This window comes from Dermacentor variabilis, chromosome 1 (assembly GCF_050947875.1).
Source record: "Dermacentor variabilis isolate Ectoservices chromosome 1, ASM5094787v1, whole genome shotgun sequence".
Taxonomy (NCBI): domain Eukaryota; kingdom Metazoa; phylum Arthropoda; class Arachnida; order Ixodida; family Ixodidae; genus Dermacentor; species Dermacentor variabilis.
The window spans coordinates 92,147,782-92,169,273 of NC_134568.1; the positions used below are offsets into that span (position 1 = coordinate 92,147,782).

General features: G+C 43.4%; 1 protein-coding gene across 1 annotated transcript in view; it reads right to left on the bottom strand.

Annotated features, from left to right (window-relative positions):
- Positions 1-2,944: 2,944 nt before the first annotated feature.
- The window catches only part of ppan (Brix domain-containing protein peter pan), a 60,404-nt gene continuing 41,856 nt past the window's right edge, over positions 2,945-21,492 (bottom strand). Inside the window, exons 7-8 of the mRNA XM_075691157.1 lie at positions 10,076-10,254; positions 2,945-3,413 (exon numbers count right to left, since the gene is read on the bottom strand). Of these exons, the coding sequence (XP_075547272.1) occupies positions 3,070-3,413; positions 10,076-10,254 (523 nt within the window). The 3' untranslated portion in view covers positions 2,945-3,069. The remainder of the gene's footprint in view (positions 3,414-10,075; positions 10,255-21,492) is intronic.

Here is a 21,492-nt window from a genome sequence, read left to right on the forward strand (position 1 = left end):
ACTTGGAAGGGCACACTTTTAAGCTTTACACTGACAATCAAGCCTTCACACACTTCCTTCAACTAGCTCTGCCTAAAAGAAGGGTGGCCCAATGGATCAGCGAGGTCCAGCAATCAAACTTCGAAGTGCTGCATTGCCCTGGAATAAATCATCGGGATGCTGATGCGCTGTGAAGACTTCACGCATCCTAAGCAGCAAGCACCGAAAGCGTAAACATGGTCAACTTGTGGGAGGGAACACAAGAGTTAGAAGTGAAGAATGGCCAAGGCCAGGTGTACGTACCCAAGACCTGTGTTCCAACCATACTGCATCTATACCATAGTAGTCGTGAGTGAGGTGGGCACGACGGTTTTTGGAGGACCCACCGAAAACTGACAGAAAAATTTATTTGGAGAAACACGAAAACCAATGTGGCTAGGTACATCAAAACTTGCAATAAGTTCCAAATACGCAAGGCAAAATTCAGACCTTGACGAAACCTCGTGGTCTTGCCAACCTACTCAGACACCCCAATTAAAAATCCTTGACTTCGCCGAACTTAAAAAAAAAAAGAGGAAAGGGCATGAAAGAGTCAAGCATTTCTGATGGCAATAGATGAATGCACTAGATTTGTGGCTGCTAAGCCTGGCAACAAAGACATGAACATGAATGACATTCAAGTCATTTTGCTTCTTGAAAGAGATATACTTAGGAACAAAGTCGTGGTCGCCGACAATGGTCGGACTTTTCGTAGCGACAAGCTTCGTGCTTGGGCCCAGCAATGCGGCGTCAAACTGTTTTCTTACCCCATACCATCCAGATGCCAATGCTCTTGCAGAGAGTCATACGTAGCCTAAGACATTCTCGACTCTCTACCCTGACTTTAAAGGCAGCTGGAAGTGTACGTTAGAAGTGGCTGTTTGACATCATAACTGTTCCTAGTATGCAGCTCCCATTTCGCCGCTTTTGGTATATCTGTGTGGCTTGCAGCCGATAAGGAAATAGGGATTATAGACAAGGTTACACACCGGCATATGCCTCTGTCTACAGAGCAACAACGAAGATACCACCATGCTATGAAAAGGAACTTTGAAGACGAACAGCCTCAGTCCAAGATACCGGATATAACTCTTGGAGATGTGATTTTGGTGTAAAAGGGCTTTGATTCGGACATCATTCTCAGGCCCATGTCTTGTTACCAAAACAGCAATGCAAGAAAAGTTTCTGAAAACTGTTTATTACAAAGGGCCATGAGAGAAGAAATAAGATGCTTCCATCCCAAACATTATTCAGTACCATCCATGGAGGGATGAAGACAGAAGGCTGGGAGGATATAAGATTCTATGGTCAGGAATGGAAGCAGATCAAGACAGATAACAAGGCTGTCAAGAAAGGGAAGAGGAACATTTAAAAAAAAAAAATTATGGGGTTTGACGTGCCAAAACCAATTTCTGATTATGAGGCACGCCGTAGTGAGGGACTCCAGAAATTTCGACCACCTGGGGTTCTTTAACATGCACCTAAATCTAAGTACCCACAGGTGTTTTCGCATTTTCGCCCCCATTGAAATGCGGCCGCCATGGCCGGGATTCGATCCCGCGACCTCGTGCTCAGCAGCCCAACACCATAGCCACTGAGCAACCACGGTGGGTAGGGAAGAGGAAGATAGAAGAGAGATATCAAATATGGCGATTAAGTAATCTTAATAAATGCTCGAAGGCTCCCAGCTTTTGGGAAATTCTGCAATGTTAAATTTGCATTTCCCATTTGTCCGCTTCAGCTGGTCCGACAGATGCAGTGTACAGTGCTGCAGTATCTGTCTTTGGTGCAGAGTTATGAATTTGTGAGGTTTGTGCTTCAGATTACGGGGCTTAACATCCCGAAGCAACACACAGCTGAGACACTGTGGTGGGGGGTCTCTGGAATAATTTTCACAACCTGGGGTTAATATGAACTTAACTAAAAACACGAGCGTTTTTATATTGCACCTCCTTTAGAATGTGGCCATGATGGCTGGGAATTGAACCAACACCCACATGCTTAGATGCAGAATGCCATCGCCACTGTGCCACCACATAACTTTGCAGACCAAAATCCACAAATACAGCGAGGTCTAGATTAATATAGTTAATAAATTTCCATGTGACCAAAATCTGCATGCTCAAATGAGTATTCACTCCTATTCGTTTCACAATCTTGAATGCGAGTATGACTGAATAATGAAGGGAGTGAGTGATGTTAGTACATATGGAAGCGAGTGCCAGTGAGCATGAGGAAACACAAGTATGAATGTGAGTGGGAGCTGGTATTTGTTAGCGGAAGAGTTTGAATGAGAGTGACTGCACATGACTGACAGCACCTCAAATAATTTCATTCTGAGGTTTTACGTGACAAAACCACCATATGATTTATGAGGCATGCTGCAGTGGGCAACTTTGGATTAATTTTGACAAGCTGGGGTTCTTTAATGTGCCTATCGAACAGGAACACTGCATCACAGAAAATCATGCACACAACTTTCGCTGTAAGGAGTAGCTTGTGTAGAAGACTTCATGTCTACAGATTTGTATTTGTGAAGGTGTACCAAAAAAGTTGCTGCTTAACAAAATGCATTTTTTACACTCGCATCAAAGCCAATTTATTTCAAGGGTGAACTGGTCTAACATTTCTTACCATTGCTTTTTCACTGGGAGGTTGCATTGCAAGCTCGCTAACATTTATAATCAAATGAAATTCAAAACTTACTTTTGCATGCCCTAGATGAAGAAACTACTAGTCTAAGCACCAAAGAGACAAAGGTAATATGCCGTCCAAATGCCGAAGTTCCACAGCACAGTCTTTGGCACTGCTCAACAGGATGTTATTGAACTATTTGTCAGGCTGTGTAGCCTTTAGCTTCTGCTCCCCCCCTTCCTGTAAGTAGTCTGCAATAAACTTAAATTCAATTCAGACAGTCAGATGCCACTTCACTGATCAAAAGCCACTCTTACTGTCCCTCTTGAATTTAATCAGGACTGGCCAGCAATTTTATTTTCCTATACATTTCCATCAGTGTAATGTACAGCCACCCTTGCAATACATATCTGTCCTTTAACGGCTTCTTTTGTGTTTCACCTTCTTAAAAGGCACATCCTGCTTCTGTTGAGCCCGAAGCTTGGCCACCTTCTGTGAGCGCAACCGCTTCTCCTTAACCTTTTCTTTCAACTTCTTGCGCTTCTTGCGCCGCTGCATCATCACCTCAAAGTCTGACAGTTTGTGCTTCTTTGCCTTCTTATCTCCCTGCTGTTCCTCTCCATCACCCTTGTCCTTCAGTGCTGCTGGCCCCTTTTTTGATTGACCACTTCGCTGGTTGTGGTGTCTCTTCAGCATGCGAGGCTTCCCAGCTACAATGCCATTTCCCTTTTTATTAGCTCTTTTAGCTTTTGGTGGTGCATCTGAAACATAAACAAGGAATATTCAGGCATTTATTGCTATAACCTGCACAATGTACAGGCAACAGCTATGTATGCTCTTCCACGTGGCCTCTTTCGTCGTTGCTACTTTGCCACAATGCATGCAGGGAGAGCTTTTGGTGTATGTTGCAGTAGCATATAGAGTCTACTGACAGCAAAGTTTTTAATATTCATGACGCATTTTGGCAATGACGGTTAAACAGTGCTGAGAGAAGAGGAGGCGGATGGTGCTAGGCACAGGCAGATCTAGCCTTGTGCTCAGTGCTCAGCCGTCACTTTATTGGCAATTGGTACTGCCTTGTTGTGGAACTTACGGTGCGTGGGATAGGAATGAGTGGTTTCTGTATTCACTGCCTCAGAGTAAAAGATATGGTCAACAGGTATAAGTGTGTGCCATACACATGGCCTATTCTATAAGGACAGAAAATAACCTGTTTTTTACTTTTGCACAGGCAGATTTAGCCTTGTGCTCAGTTCTTGGCCATCACTTTATTGGCAATTGGTACTGCCTTGTTGTGGAACTTATGGTGCATGGGATAGGAATGAGTGGTTTCTGTATTCACTGCCTCAGAGTAAAAGATCTGGTCAACAGGTATAAGTGTGTGCCATACACATGGCCTATTCTATAAGGACAGAAAATAACCTGTTTTTTACTTTTGTTATAGGTGCCCAATTTCCGAAGTCTGGCTTAACAGAGTTTTAGCATGTCTGGTATACTTGTATCGTTTACGGATTACCTGGTTAGCAGAGGGTAAACATGAGCAGCCAGATTGGTGACACCACCTGGTGGCACAGGGCTCAACCAGACAAACACAGAGCTATTATTACAATTATCAAGTGTATTCCACTTCACCGCTGATGTAAACTTTGGCAGTGGCATAATCGTGAACATGGGTTGCCTCCTTAAATCTTGTTTCGATGCAAAGCTAAAGGAACACAAAAAACATGCCTAAGGCATTGTGTCACAAGGCTACTAGCATATGATATCCAATACTGTTACGCAAACGCCTTTGTGTATACTAAAATACCAGACATGCTAAAGCTCCCTAATAACATACGGTTTATTAAGTGTTGCAGTGTCCCACGTATGTTTACAATAGCTCCTCAGTTTTAATTGTAGGAAAGGCTTCAAATCTGTGGCAGGGACAGCTATGGTAGATTTGCTCGACTTTGTTGTGAAGGATGTGGCAATATGATCGACAAGCATATTAAATTACCGTTGATGCCTCTATGCCCAGGCACCCAGCACATTACCTATATGTTGACAAGATGTGTACATGGTGCACAAAATTGAATAAAGATAAGTAAATACAGGATTTTAGTTGTTCTGTAGAAAACAAGCGATATGAACACCAGGACAAAGGACAAAACCATGCCCAGCTACCAGAAGTGGGCATTTTTGTCTTCTCCTTCTGTCCTGTTGCCTTTCCCTCCAAGCATGAGTGGATAGTATGCTAGCATTATACATGGTATAGAAGATATATAAAAAAATGTATCTAAAATGTGATATATAGTTCAAAAGATCAGATGCTCCGAGTATGGTCTATTGTGATTCAGATAAAATACCTAAGTTATTTTTCCAAGTGAGAACAAATTAGCTCTCTCTCTCTTACCATGAAAAACTCACGAGTGAATAAGGGCATTGGATTTATCATATCTGGCCGTGAAAACTTGGTGCGCATTGCAATAGTGCGTTAGAATGGAGTAAGTAGGTAAACACCTCTGCATGATTTTAACACCAACACTGTCTTAAAATTGCCCTACCTGTTACATTATATTTAAGGCTTGCATGGTTCCGAGTTTACTGCATTGCAATGTGAAGGTATTGCCTTTTAAAAATGAAGGAATTTTACTTCGGTATACATGTACATACTAGAATATGCCTACATGGTGTGGGAACCCTGGGTAAAATGCGAGGCCGAAAAGGTTAAAAAAAGTACCAAACTCAGATGTTCACTTTGTCAGGAACTTGCAAAAGCACACCTTTAGTGTATACAGTGCCAAAACGTCATATGGTTGGCTCAGATTTCAAGACTAAAGAAAGGAATTGAGGCACAATATATTCTGCTGCAGTTTATAATCTCGATTTGCACATTTTTGTCAACATTTGCTCAAATGTAATGAAACCATTTCGTGTTGAAGCTCATCACACAATATGCAAAAAGTCTAAATAAACCGCATTTTTCCCCCTACAAATTTTACACTAGAAATTAACACAGAAAAAACAAACAAACAAGGTGTACGAGTGATTCATTGATTCATGGGGTTAAAGCAACTCTGAAGCTACGATAGATGCTGTAGAGGCAGGCTCTGAATTAATTTTGAATACCTGTAACTCTTTGATGAGCACCTAAGTATAAGTAAATGAGCGTTCTTGCATTTTGCCCCCATTGCTAAGGTGTTTGATTACTGTTTATCAGCCTACTGTGCTGCTTTGAACAAGAAAGACATTTGGGTGCTTCTGTAAGGCAAGTGTTAATTGCTGTATTATATATGATACAGCATGCAGTTATGGGTTTTCTGTAGGAGAGCAGAAGCTTGTGTCCCTGTGAGGGAACAAATTTGGTGGCAATATACACAGGATAGTATACTGTTTCTTAGCACTGTTATTGTTTTGAATATACTATATATAGAGTGAAAATGCCCTTATTGTTTACAATAAATACACCGCGGTGCCTGCTGTGTTCTGAGAGCCAAGGACAACCACAGTAACAAAGAGTACTCGGAGCAAGAGGAAGAAGGCACTCTTCTGAAGGACATCTGAAATTTAGGATGGTGCAACCCTTCACCATCCGATTTTCCGGACTTTTTGCTGCGACTGCAGGTCTGAAACAGCAATAAACAAAGCCACCACTGCTGCCATTTTGATTATCTTGTAGCATCAAACCAGCGCTCTTGCACACCATCCACTGGCAGCCACAACGGCGATGCTAGGCCTAGCTGCTTTGACGTTCACCACGAAGCTTCATGCTGTTCAGTACCATGTTTTTCATTGAAAGATTTCACTGCTGTCAGCAATGATGCTGGTTCCACCATTGTCATCCTCACGGAGTGCTTCAAAGCATGGAAAGTACACAGTATGGGTCAAGCGTTGCACAATGCCAGTTCTCAAAAGTCAGCTTTGCCGCAATAAAACGGTGTTACATGGTCAAGCATGCCAAGAACAGAAAGGGGCCACTGTCAAGGGGCACAGTAAGCATTCCTGAATTATACACACGTGCATACACCGCCTCTTGTCACAATACAAGCACCAATACACTTTTTAAGTGTACTGGCAGACCTTCAGAGCTATTTAGGACGTGCCTGTGGCAATTTGAGACCTTGGGAGCAGTAAAAAACATGCACTCATTTTTTCCTAATGTTTTTGTGGCACCTAGGGAGTCCGGAAAATCGGATGTTGACTGTATACCCATAACTGCACGGTGTATTATATATGATGCAACTTTCACTCATAAAATCGCAACTATGTGCTTCTTCAAAAAAGTGAGCTTTGTCTGGGCATACAGTTGCCAACGGATAATTCGGACAGCTTCACAGTACTGCCACTGGCCCCAAAGACAATGTATAGCATGACCAAAATCTTGGACACCTCATTTTGGACTTTGCAAACACGACCGCATGAGGACACTGTCTTGGGCAGTTTAAGAGCAATGATTTTGTTTTGATACATCACCAACATGGTTTACCACGTTGCCAGCACTTCCTCGAAATTGATAGCAAAGCCTAGTTACTGACTGCTCCCAAAATGCAGGGCACTCCAAGCCAAAACATTAAGTTATAAAATTTGCATTAGTGGTTTCTCGTGCAAGTTATGTGTGTCCAATGTTTGTTCATTTACGCTACAGCAGCATAGTAACATATTAAACAGCGACCTGGTCCCGAGTGACTTTTTCAAGCAGCTTCAAATGGTGCCAACTCAACCCTCTATGTCTGCACTGGTGAGGGCGTCAATTCAGTGAGGGAAGCACTGGAACAATGACCATTGTGAAGAAAAGCGATTATTCAGCTAATGCAGTGTGGTCAACTTCTGCTATGTGGCCAGGGAATAAATATTTTGTGCATGCGCTGACTGAAGTTTTGTGTGTCTGTAGACACAGCATGACAATGGTTGAGATATGAACTGACTAGGAGTGGTATTCTGGACATTGCCAAATTCCGCCACATTGTTGATTTCACCATCTTGTCACTTCCTCAAACCGGCAGCATTGGAAAATTCGACAATATGGGGGAATTACACAGTACGCAGAATAGCACCCCAGGTCGCGGGCAAGTGTATGTCCACGCATCAATGCGTTGACAAACTTGCACCGTACTCTTACAAACTCAATTTCGAAGATACGGTTAAACCTACAAATAATGAAGTCAGCAAAATTGGAAATTTGCTTTGTTATATTGAAAATTTATCTTTTATGGAAATAAGTACACTCGCCGATGAGTTTTTCTTACACAGTAGGGGCTGGAAAATTGTCAAAATTATCGGGAAATCAGAAAAGGCAAATCTGTATGAGAATTCTTTTTTTTTTTAAATTTGAGTCAGTGACAAAAGATAGCTTCATGCCGAGTCGATGATATATTCACATCGGTGGTACGAAGTGAAGTCCACTCCTACCCCCCGCGGCTGATAATGTCACCTGCGGTGGGACAATGCAATCATGAAAAGCACCGGCAACAAATGCTTCATCTGCCTTTCGCTTCAACGTGTCTTCGAAACTCAAGATTATGCAACGTCGAGCACTAAACACGTGGGAAGACAGTGCACGATGCCATGCCCTCCAAGCTCGTCCAGTCTTTTCCCACGCAGTAGATTACCCCTAAAACAAGGCATGTAGGTTGCATGCTTTCAGCCACGTTGACAATCATGCGCAGCCATAGTCGTAACGCGCACCAACCTGACACATCACCTCCTTTGCTTTACAAGCTGATGAAGCCTTTTTACACTTCTCCGACCAAAATGTCACAGTACAGATCACAGAGACGATTACGCTATGCGTGCTGCCTGATTGCCTACCTTTGAGACCTTCAAGTTAGAGGGTGACATGATACCATGCAAAGAAACAGCACAAAAACGGGACAATAGCAGAGGTGTGTGAAACCAAACACTAAATTTTGTATCAAATCAAGAAAAAAAAAATATATTGAATCAACTATCAAATATCAGAAAATTTAACAAACCTTTATGCGTACAAATTAAAAAAAAAAACAATAACATGGTGCTGCACATGCTCAGAAGATTACTCACATTATTCAACAAGAATGTTGCTATTGGTAACTTAGTAACTTAGGTACACCCATAAGAAAAAGTATACGGACCAGGTATTGCATGATAAAACTCAATTTCTCCTCTGTCTGCGAATGCAACTGAAATTAAAGGCTGCAGTCCAAACTTGGCATTACGATTTGTCTAGTGGACTTGTCAGTTTCTGTTTATGCGTGTTAATTACGATGAAATTCTGTTTTTCCGACGACCCTGTGGTCTGTATAATTTGGCTCACCAGTGTACCTAGAAATCAAGATGCGCAGTATGCTCTACTCTTATAAAAAGGAAACACCAAATTAGTATGCCAGCTCTGATAACTCAGTTCACATACAAAGGTATGGAAAATATCTTTTATCAACAGAATGTCCATTGAAAAGGACCAACTGCTTTTCCCCCTATGAAGCTGGAGAAATAGCAAAGTTGTCCTAAATACCAATACGGTTTTCAGTTTACTAGTGGTCCATACACTGCTTAATGGCAATCTTCTATTGCTTAAAAAGTTTTGCTTAAAAGTCTTGCTTTCCAGTTTTCTTCCAGAAAACAGGAGCGCTTTTCCATCTTTATGGTGGTTTCTGCTGGTTATTCTCAGCTTGTTAATACCATCTGTGCGACAGACAAAAGCAGGGAATGTGCATCCCTCCCCATGGTCGTTGGTGCCCACCTGCGCAGCGCCGATGACAGCGTGGAGCACTGCCGAGTGAGCTGCTCCGCACAGGCCGATGATAGAGTTCTCAGATCAGGAGGCCCAGGGCAAGTTCATGCAATGTGGGCCTGCTCCCAGTGGCTAATTGCGTCATTGTTCCCATTGGTGCCACTGTTCCCAGTGGCTAATTGGCCTGATCTTCACACATGCTTCCGTGCTTTTCACATGTGCTGCTTTTGTTGTTCCTTCTGTTCATGAAGCGTTAATCTTTTCTATCAGTCCGATCCACCTGGTCAAACCTTGTACCAATAGAGATTGCACGACATGGCAACGATGCATGCATCAAGGCACAAACAACGGCCAGGTCATTCATCAAATATACTGAATATTCGAAAAATTGAATATTAGATATTCAATTCATGAATCAAATTATTCGAACGTTCACTACTCGATTTGAAATTGACTATTCAAGTATTCGCATTCCCATAGACAATAGCCTAAGGACACAGCTATTTTCCTGTCTTTATGCTGTTTCTTCGCCACAGAAAGTCTCTAATAAGCTCACATATGCACCTTGCTGATGTAATAACAGGTAGGTCATCACAGGCATGTTCAGCAAGTATTTGAAAATTAAATTAAACTGAAAAGTTCAAACATTTGTCATTTCAAGATTCACACATTCAATATGGAGGCTTATCATGGCCAAAGACACAACATCACAACAAACGAGCACTAAAATCTCACCGTTCTCATCAGGATCTTTATCCACTTCCTGACGGTACCAGTTTTGCTCATCATCATCCTCACTCTCCACTTCTGCATCTGCATCACTCCCTTGATTCATGTCCTGCTCACCCTCGAGCAAAGCTTCCTTTCTTCGCTTGTTCTCTTCCTGCTCCTGTTTGCGCTTCTCCTTTAGCTTTCTGCAATGAAGGATACCACTGCATCATGTTGCACTAAATTGTTGGTATAGCTAATGTGTTTTTATATATCAATATTACATGCGGCCAGAGGAAGGATCCTGCTTATTTTTCACAACCTGGGTAGTGAACAGTTCAGTGCACAGGCATCTTTTGCATCCAGTCTCTATCATAATGTCGCAATGGGAGTTGGATCCACAACTCTTCCAGCCTCATTATGCTAATTTATGGTAGCTTACTTACTCAAATGACAAGCCTAAGCAAATCGTTCACAGCTATCAAAATCTTTCTGCCGCAAGTAGTGCATAGACAACAAATTATGGTACAATGCCACCCACAGAGAAGTTCACAGGAACACTGAGACTAAGTGATCAACAGTGGTTAAAAAAGGGATGTCTCAGGCTGGTGCCAATGTTCCACCAAGGAGACTTCTCACAACTACAGCAGTTGTTGCCTTGAATAAAGACAAGTCTCCTAGTTAAAACGTTGGCTCCAGGCCAAAACATCCCTTGTTGAACTATTTAATGCAACCTTGAGTTCGTCTCGTATTTTATTTGCAGTGTAGGTCAGAGCTATGATTCACATCAGCCAATCAGAGATGCCAACATGTAGATAGTGTCAGTCTGCAATATATCTATTGTACCCTGTGCCACCTGCTCCATGGGGCATGTATGCAGATGATGGCGCAAGCAAACACTGAGCTTAACCATCCACAACACTGTTTGTCACGATGGATGGATACAAATTAGCGCATATGCAGTGTCATTCACTGTCACTCGTTGGCTGGAGAATGCTGACAGTGGCAAGTTTTCATGGGATGAATGCTTTCATGGCACATTTCTGATGTGGTTTTTGGAATGTTTGTTGTGGAGTAGGAGTAGCACAAGCACCAGAAATGATGGCAGGTCAATTTTAGAAGAGTATTTTTTGGGGACAGTTGGTGAAACTTATTTGACAGTGCTAAAAATAACTAACACTAACAATATGTCACAAAGCAAAACACAGGATGGCCTAAAATGAAGATCAGATGGACGGGGCAAGTGCTTGTCTCGCTCCTTGTCTCCCTTTTGGTCTCATGTTTTGCACTTCATTGTTGTCAAATAAGACAGGTCAACTAATAGCAAGTGTTATTGAGCAGCATGGTTTTTCTCATTGTCTTGTTTCATGCCCATGAACCACATGCTGCGACACATCTGACTCCTCACTACACAGTACCTAGCCATATCGCACAAAGTTTGTGTCAGCACTGGAACTGAAATTAGTGAAAAAATGTGTATGCACAGCACTAAACAAGATATACAGTAGAACCTCGTTGATACGTTCCCGTTACGTACATTTTCCCGGCGCCAACGTTCGCAATCGAGAACACAAAAAATGACCCAATAGAGTTATGCTTATTTTTTTCTGGTTCATACGTTCCCGGGAAACATGATTTTTCGGCACCAACGTTCAATACGTCGCCAAACTGCGATTGTATCATACTTTTTTCGACCGCTAGAGCCCATGTAAACAAGAAAATGCGCCAGGCACGCGCGATCGAGAACAGTTTATAACTGCCCACCGCGGCAGCTTCACCGCAATACTCGCCCGCCCATCTCACGTGAAAATGCCGGCGCACACTCAGTTTCTCATTTCCGTAGCAGCAAATCTTCTCCGGGGTTGTCGCACGCGGCATTCACAGCTATCACAGCATCCTATCCCGATAAGCATTTTCGCCTATCTGTTACACAGCTTGTGGTGCCGTCGGCAGCATAGTGCACACTTTTAATAGGCGATAACCGAAACGCGCCGCCGTTCCCTGCTGCAGACTGCGATCGTATACATTTTCCGGCCCCTAGATTCCATGTGAACAACCATGGGGCAACCAGCTTTCCTATACAGGGTGTCCCAGCTAACTTACACCAAGATTGTGAAAAAAACCCATAAGTTCTTCAGAACAGAAATCGCGTGGATGTTGTTAGCATTTATCTAAACTTACAGTACCATCTTTTTGCTTGTCTTTGTTTAAGTAATTAGCCGAGATAAATTAACTTTTTAAATATAGCTTGAAACGTTCAGGCATCAATAGGAAAGTTGTGGAGCTTCACAAATAATTGCCCAACACAGGTACTTCCAATGAGATAGACTTAGCCTGGTTGTTTTTATTTGGGAAAAACGAAAGCCCGCAAAGTTTAAAAAATACCGCGCGACAGTGCGCTCACTTGAGATCGCACTGTCAGTGCTATCTCAAGGCCGACTGATCCCACTGATAACAAAATCTCATTGATAACACGGCCGAAGCTCAGCTCTGACCAAGTGCAAAACGCGAACAGGAATTTAATAGAATATAGAATGTTTCAAAATCCCAGCTTTGCTCGCACCACATCGACAGAGTGCATGTGCAGCAGTGGCGTAGCCAGAAATTTCATTGGAGGAGGGGGGCTCACGTTGCCACTCGGCCTGCTCCTTATAGAATTTGTAGGATCAAATATATGAATAATAACTGCATTGCCATTGCCATAAATGCTGCAAACTAATTTTTGAACGCTACGCACTGTCAAGACAAGTAAAATGTGTATTTTTTCATAAAAATACATACTCGTGTGTCCCAATAATTGTGCCCGAAATAACTGATATCAATGCCTCAATGTTTTTTGCCTACTTAATAAGTAAAGAAAATATCACTCAAACTTCAAAACTATATCAGTCCGAAACGAGCAAAGCAGTGCATGCCGCTCACATGAAAAATGTTAAGGCTGTGAAATGAACACGCTGAGGACAAATATGTTAATGAAAATGTCATTCAAGAGCCTTGTTTACATTTTTGTACATATTCAAATGCCATGGAGAAATTTCAATGACACTGTCCTTTGTTCGTCCCAATGTATTGCGCACGAGCAGCAGTCACCGGTCGTGCATTGTGAGTAATTGCACCGAAATTATAGTTGCAACAGAGAGCACATATAAAAACCAGGAGTTCTGCAAAATATACAAGGACGAGTCAAAAGAAAGCGAGCCAATGTTAATGTATGACGAACGGGGTACTTTATTTAAAAGTAGTCTCCATGAGGATTTAGGCATTTGTTCCACTGACTAACGAGTGACGTGATTTCTGTCTCATAAGACTCCTTGGGTTGCTGCTTCAAATAGTCTGTAACTACCCCTTTCACGTCATCGTCCGACACGAACCTGGTTTCCTTGAGGGCAAAAAAGTGTCACTGAGAACAAAGTTCACTGCACATGTACACCGAACCTTGCAAGAAGATGTTTAATATAGGTGAGTCTCCAATAAATCTATGCATCTAAGAAAAAGTCACTCTATATAATGCATCAAACAAACATCAAACATGTTGTGCAATCACAGAGTGACAGATCAGAGAATCCTAAGGGCCACCTTCCCTCCTCTATATGCTCCCCGATGTATCGCAAGCTGCGGACGGCAGCACTTGTGTGCACTTCCTTCCTTGTGCACACAGGACTGAGTCACCCTTGTCAATTCACCCAGGCCCCCCCCGCCCTACGCTTTCACTCGTACATACAGCGTGTGGTCACAATGTTATCGCCCTTGGGGCTTTATACGGAACATGAGGGCGATGGCGACAGTAGGAATGCGCCTGGAGTATCCATATCATTGCTATCGCAACAATATAATCAGAGTATCTGGCTAATGAAGCGTCCCGCGGCCCACTACTTTCCGTAAAAGAAGAACTAACAAAATCGAACTTACACCTTACGACAATTCTCTGCACCGCAAGAACGTCTTTTTTTGTGAGGCCAGGGCACCGAAATGGAAGAATGCAAAGGAAAGCATGTTGGACACAATCGACTGCCTAGTTTGGCACCTAATGTGGCTACCGAAGGAATATTGAAGAAAATGTTAGACGCTTGGTCCACACAGAACCATATGCGTACTGGCAGGTATCCTACACCAATGAGATAAGAGTTTCTGGAGAAGTTGCGCTCAAGCGAACATGTTGCAATCCATTGAGACTCCACAGTGATGGCGGCGAGTGACCATTGTTTCTTTTTCTCGTATGCTAGCCAGAAAGCGTCCAAAACTCTGCCAGGCGAAAATCCACTTGGCCAACGTGCACCGAAGTGCACCATGCGGTGTACGGGGCAATATGAGGAAAATGCATGCGCTCTGGCTGGCTCTGGCAGCCTGCATGTAGTGAGAACAAGAAAATTGGAGAGGCTCAATGTGTCCTCGGGAATAAAAGTCAAAGTAGAAAAATAAATAAGAACGTAGTTACCTTTGCTGGCTTCAGTGTTTCGACATGGATGCATTGGCGCAGGTGAAAAAATGTTGATATTCTTTTCTGTGACATGGCAGTACAAATGATGAGCTTCATCTCATCGGACCTCACAGCGTGCTTTGTCAACTTGTCTGATAGTGTGTTGATTTGGCTTGTCTCGTTGTATGGTCCAATGTACGACTTTAGAAAAGTTAATGCACCGTTGGCGTGAAATGTTTATAACATTAAACCCACAAAGTTCCGGAACTGAAAATCTAAAGCACGACTTTGTAAATGTCAATGCATATTTTGCATAAGAAGTTCACGAGAACTTTATACCCATAAAGTTTCGGAATTCAAATCCATGCGCTCCGTAGATTTCGCAGCTTCCGCGAAATTCCACGATGAGCCCGCTAGCCATCAAAACGCCCTTGAAACTTTGTGCTTGGATGGGGCTCCGTGTGTTAAGTGACTCCCGGTGCGTGGGCGCTGCCGTGTCAAAAATACATTCTAGACAAAATCCAGAATGATTTCCGGTCCCAGGGGTTGTTTTGGTCGGTGATGCATGATAGGCCAAAAAATTTCAGGGGGGGGGGGGGCTAAAGTCCCAGAAGCCCCCCCCCCCTTTCCCCCAGGCTACGCCTCTGGCGCACAGCTATATTTCGCACCAGAAATTTGCTTCGGACCAATGCCAAATTAAAGTGACGGTTTTATTGCGTATGACGGTTTTATTGTGAGTGTATACGCGCTGCAAAAACAGAGTCATGGGAAAAAATAAAAGTGAAATAAACAGACTGGGAAGCGACCCATGTGTAGAGAAAAGGCAAAACCGATGCATTCATGAAAGTAAATATAGCACTTCTAAATTAGCCAAATTTTCAATTGTACAAACTGCCTGCACAAAAAACTAACTAAAAGAATACATCAGATTTCAGTGTGCCCTTATTATCTATGAATACATAAGCGCCATTGAACACCAGCTGCTGTCTAGAGGACATGTTAGACTAGGTCTCCTTCTGCAGCTACGCAGTACTGAGTTCGCTTTATCACATCTTCAGTGGCTTTCTTGATGACCGATGCTGGAATTCGACGACAGACATCAGTTATCCTTGCCTTGAACTAATCTGACGTCCATCTCGATCATGTAAGCACAATCTTTCACATAACCTCAAAGAAAGAAATCGAGCAGAGAGAGGTCAGGTGGCCTGGCCGGCCAATTTGGCATGAAAAGTCACATCCAGCTAGTTTCGTGCTCGGCTGCTGCTGTGTGCTGGTACCCCGCCTTGCTGATACCACGGAAGTGGAAGACATGATAGCGGGACTTTGTTGAGAAACTCATTTATCACTCCAAGTATTTCGTCCATCCAATGCTGTCTGGTCAGTGTGTTATCGAAGAAGATGGGACCGATCATAGCACCGGCGTAAATTTAGAGAAAGATATGGCGACTGGGACGAAACAAAACGCACCTTTAATCATTTGCACCGACGTTGTCAATTCACTTTTGTGGTGATAGGTGAGGTTTTTTTTGTGATGATAGGTGACAACAGCTACCATAGCTTGTTTCTAACCAACACCAAATGCGACGTGTTACTTCGGCCGAGGCACGGCAGATAAGGCACTAGCTCGATCAAGATGTTTTACAGCCAAGCTGTATATGGCTAGTCGATTGGAAAGAGAAGAGAGACACACACATATCATTCACGTGCATTTCATATGAGGTTGATAAAAGACTCTACCGAAGGGGTCACTAAAGTGTACAGGTTTTTTTCTAAGGCCAAAAGGCATGCAAAGCATTTTGAAGTGAGGTGAACATACAGCAACATATTCATTCTCTAGGCATAAGTTATCCATACCTTTATAAATAATGGTTAATTATATACCTCCTCCTCCTTAAAAATATACATTTTTTCCTGTGTATATACTAAATATATTGTGTATGTGCATAATGTTTACAGTGGAAATTTAAAACATTGTTTAAGTGAGAAAATACGGACGAGGCAGCCGCCGCTGGAAGTTCTAATGCGCTTGTTCTCCTATTATCAAGAGTTGCAGAAATAAAGCGAAGTATGAATTAAAATCCGTGCATGTCCGTGCCAACAATGATTTAGTAAGCCACAATAAAATTTTAAGTGAAAAGGTCGAGGCAAGTCAAAAGAAACTTCGAATAAAGTGTTTGACAAAACTCTGCCAATGACACGTTAGGTGGAGGGGAGGAGGGGAGGATGACAGCCGGGAGGGGAGGGGCCTCCCCCAGGAAAGTCCGGAGGGGGCTCGAGCCGCGGAGCCCTGCCATAGTCAGCGCCTATGCCAATCACTTAGGCACTCATTATAATTCTGTCGCTAGTACTCAACCACTCGTAATAAAAAGATCATTGCATTGCATTTAAGGCGGAAGAAAATGATACTTGTCCAGTTCTACTCGATGTTTAGAAAAAATAACTCATCGATGTTACCTTTAACAACGACATGGGTGATCGAAATGTTTTGTTTCTGCACGACTCTGTAGCACCTGCGCCTTTGCGTTTCAGTAGTTTCATTATCGCTTAGTGCTGTGCTGGTTTTGTTAGCTCAAGAAACTAACAAGGTGCAAGTAGCAGAGATTTCCACGTCCACGTGATGTCGCAAGATGCCCGAACAGTCCATGCCACTTGACTATATAGTGAACTAGAAGGCTTTCTAGTGATGCTACTAAAGCACACTCCCCTTGCTTGCCCGCGTGCCCGCTTGTGGCGAAAGTAGCAGCGTAGTAGTAGGGCTGTCATCGCCCACTCTTCCCATTTAGTTTGCTCTGCGGCATGGACAGCGTGACTTTTTCTGTGTCGTGTGCTTGTTTACCCTTGTGAAACAGCATAAAAAGCAGTGTCTAAACCATTCTTATGCATAAGGTTGCACACCTGGATATGCGCGTGTGCAACAAAGTTGTAAGTCATCTCTTTTTAAAGTCCCAAAAGACTAAGAACGACGACTTCTTTCGGAGCGTAACTTTCATCGGCTTGACAAGCCACTTGATGCCAAGTTGCACCTTGAACCGCATATTATTGCAAGAGACTACGTGCCTACCGTCAATGGTGTTGAAGTTGGAATGTCAAGGGGAATGCCAACGCTTGCTCCTAATGTGGTTCCGACGATTTTGCCCAACCTGCCTGCATATTTGACACGAAAAACTCCACCTCCGCAAAGCGGCGTTAATTGCCATTAATTGCTTTAGCGATTACAATACTGCCAAGAGGGTCATTGGATCAAATGCTCAAGAGGAAATTGTAAAGTTCGCTTTTGACAGTTGAAGACCAGACTGCTAGTTCGTACAAGCAGCAGCAGTTGATTGACTTGTTGCTTGATGAAGGAGATCTTGAAGGCGCCGGAGGTTCGCTTGATAGCAGCTCTCTAACTGTACCGGACCACCCATACATTATTCACCATAGTGACTCATGACTTACTTATTATGTGGCAGGCATTGTCGCAAAGAAGTGTGTACTGAAACTAAAGTTTAATGCATGCATGAACCAGCTTCTGCTGCTTGCTTCAAATGGAAAGTGCTCAAATGCTGCCGTTTTCACGAAATCTTGCATCTTCGCTGGTCTTCTCTAGCCTTCACTGAATCTTTTTGTGTTTATCAGTGAACTTGACATTTTCACTGGCTGCTTTGGCTAGAGTTAGCTACATCGAGAGAGCATTATGGATGTGTTGGCAGTCATCAGCAGGAGCAGCATTGGCAGTGTTGGTTGTGGTGAACATTGCCAGGTATTAACCGCGAAGTTGATCAATTTTTACGTCGTCACACAAATGCATTTCTACATCAAGGGTCTGAATAAGTCTCATGATGAGAAACGAAGCGCACGGCAGCAACTGAAGTTAGGTCGATTATAAATGGTTGTGGTGCCATAAATGTATGCTGCCATTCTTGTGCCTATTCTAACGCACTGTGTTAATTTTTGAATTAATGTGCCAATAAGAAACTGTTTTTGAACAATGTAAATAAATAACATGTGCTTTTCTTCCCATTTCTGATGACCACATGCTGGGAGAAATGGGAAACAAGATGTGTACAGTAAAGTGTTGTATTTCTTCAATGCCACCCGTAAACCCAAGGTAGAGTGAGCTCCCAAAACATTTGAGTAGTGTAGTGGCAAAATTAATTATGTATTCAAAACTAGTCTATCTTGTCGAGTCTGCAACAAGTTATCATATCAGGGCAGCGGTGACAGCAAAGTAGCTGCGGGTAAAAGCTGGCAGAGAAAGAGTGATCATATAATCGCTGCCTACTCAGTATACATGGAAGTGAGCTGCAGTTTTTAACATGTGGACATGTAAATTTAAAGTGATACTAAGAATTTTTTGATCAAATAGTGTTTGACACGTCAGCCCAGCCAGTTGCGTGCATGGAACTGCTGAAATAACGGGATGGTACAGTGTGCATGTATTCAGTCATTTTGCACAGAAAAAAGAAAATGTGAGAAAAAAAATGGGCGTAAGCAAATATGATAGAATTTCTGATGGGTGCACGGCAATGACCACCTGGCCAGTCATACGTGATGTGCCTCCGAGTGCACTCACAAGCAGATAGCGGTGCTGGTTACTATAACAGCTCCATTTGGGTATAGCACTGAAGTAATCAGCCAAGCTGTTTTAAATATACTTCAGGCACCTCCCATTAACGAGCGCATCCATGTAGATGCGCTTTCCTTACAAACTTGCTAAACCAACGCACCCTGTTCTTGTTCCTAGCTTCGTACTGATACATGAGACGCTAACATTTCTTCGTTCTGTGCGCATATATGAAAGTTTTTTTTGTTACCTTCGGAAGTCCCGGCTAGCGAGTTTCTTGTAAGAAACCCCATTCAGTATAATGCTGCAGGCTGCAGTGCGGCAGGCAGCATTTGTCAAGAATGGTCGACGCCAACTCTGCCGCATCATTCCACGCTGAAAGGCCCGTTCCCAGGAAGCTGCTCGCGCCACTAGAAAGCCTCATAGTTCACTGTAACTTGACCAAAGGCAGCTGCAGCAGTGAATCCAATGCACTGCCTTGGCTTGATTTCTCCATGGCCACGTGTTTGCGCCTTGCGATAAACCGTAGCACCGTTTGTCGGGTGCCGTTTTACTCGCAGACCGCAATAAAGGGCAGTGATGTCATGTGTCAGTGATGCAACCTCAAAGGCTATGCGCCGATAAACGTCATGGCCGCCATGTTTTAATTATTACCTGGTGCCACTTCTTGGCAGAACGGCTCGTACAGAAAGAGCATAGCCTCCAAGATGTAACGTGAAACATGCAGCGCCGTGTTCGCATTTTTATCTTTAAGGTCTTGAGAGAGGGAGAGAGAACCTACTTGCAATAGAGGCGTTGGCCATGCCTGGCCAGGCCCAAACGCGTCTCTCTCCAGTCAGGCCTAAACAAAGGGCCGTGATGGAAAGAGCAAAGCTGTGCAGGCCGTGTGGCAAGACCAGCGTCGCCAACGAGTTGCTGTGCACTAGCACTCTCCCCATCCACAATGGTGCGAAGTTTGAATTATCGGTGGCGGTGCAGATTTCAGTGCGTATTAGTAGGATACATTACATATTGCGTTCAATACAGTGTTGGACGGACTGTGGCAGCTACTTCATATTATCCAAAATTTCGATTTAATGAGTTGTGAATTAACGAGAATTAAGGATACTGTACTTACACTAGGCTAGGAAAGAGGAAGAACTTGGCACAGGGGTGCCTACAGGCTGCACAGAAGCAGTACTGAAAACAATGAAATTTTACACATATATTGTGAAATTAGATAAACTTTGGCAGTACCCGGATTATGCAGGGTAGCTTTAATTTTCAGCTTTTCCCATTTTCTTACGGTGAAGCTGTTAAGGGGAGCTTGCAGCAGTTTTCATGCAGCAGCAGTGAAGGGCGGTGTTCGGCGTGCTTAGTATCAAATGTCAAACAGTCAGCAACACAGCCTGCGTCAAAGCCCTGAATTTGCTTTTAAAGGGCAATTATTAAGAGTGATAGAAGTTATCTTGCGTATACCTGACTCAAATTGAAAACTTTCTTGCACTGTTAATCTCAGCCAGTAATCTGCAAGTTTGTTTCTGACATCTTGTTAAACCAAATCCACATTAGTGTTCAGCTAGGAGGGGCCAAACCTACAAACATTTCGGGGGTATTGTGTCTGGGCTTTGTGGCTAAGATAAATTTTAGTATGTGCTCATATCAGTACTATATGTTAGTGCCCTACTGTTTCCTTTCTTTTTCATTATGCTTTCAAAGAAAAAATGCAGGTCTCCATAGAAAGCTCGGATGTAAAAAAATTATGGGGTTTTACGTGCCAAAACCACTTACTGATTATGAGGCACGTCGTAGTGGAGGACTCCGGAAATTTTGACCACCTGGGGTTCTTTAACGTGCACCTAAATCTAAGTACACGGGCGTTTTCGCATTTCGCCTCCATCGAAATGCAGCCGCCGTGGCCGGGATTCGATCTCGCGACCTCGTGATCAGCAGCCAAACACCATAGCCACTGAGCAACCACGGCGGGTCGCGCCGTGGTTGCTCAGTGCTCGGATGTAGCAAAGCCTACAAAAAGGCACAGGTATTCGCAACTTTCACGGCCTATAGGGGGCACCACCTTAAATCCAACATGGCTGTCCGAGAGATTAAGAACTACAGCAGTTGGTGCAGTGCTGCGGTCGTCTTGCTCAGTGACATGTTTCGCGTCGTCATGTTCAAATGCCCCCTTAGTTTACATGCTCGCAGTCGTTAGCCTGCGTAATGGCTCAGATTGGACGAGCAGAACGCAGGATACGAAGCCTGCTTGAAGGCAAGGAAGTGCTAAACGCTGGTCATCTTCTGTGCCGCGTCATAAAAGCGTGCACGTCAACGTACGTGACTGTTGAAGGCCTTTGCATGCAAACTTCGCGGCTTCGAAGCAAACCACACGAGCTGTGGTGTCAGTTTTACTGCGACGGTGTTATAAAGAGAAGTGACCATGCTTTCTCTTTGCCATTCTATTAATTCGACCGCTTTGAACGGGTACCGTGACCTTTTATATGG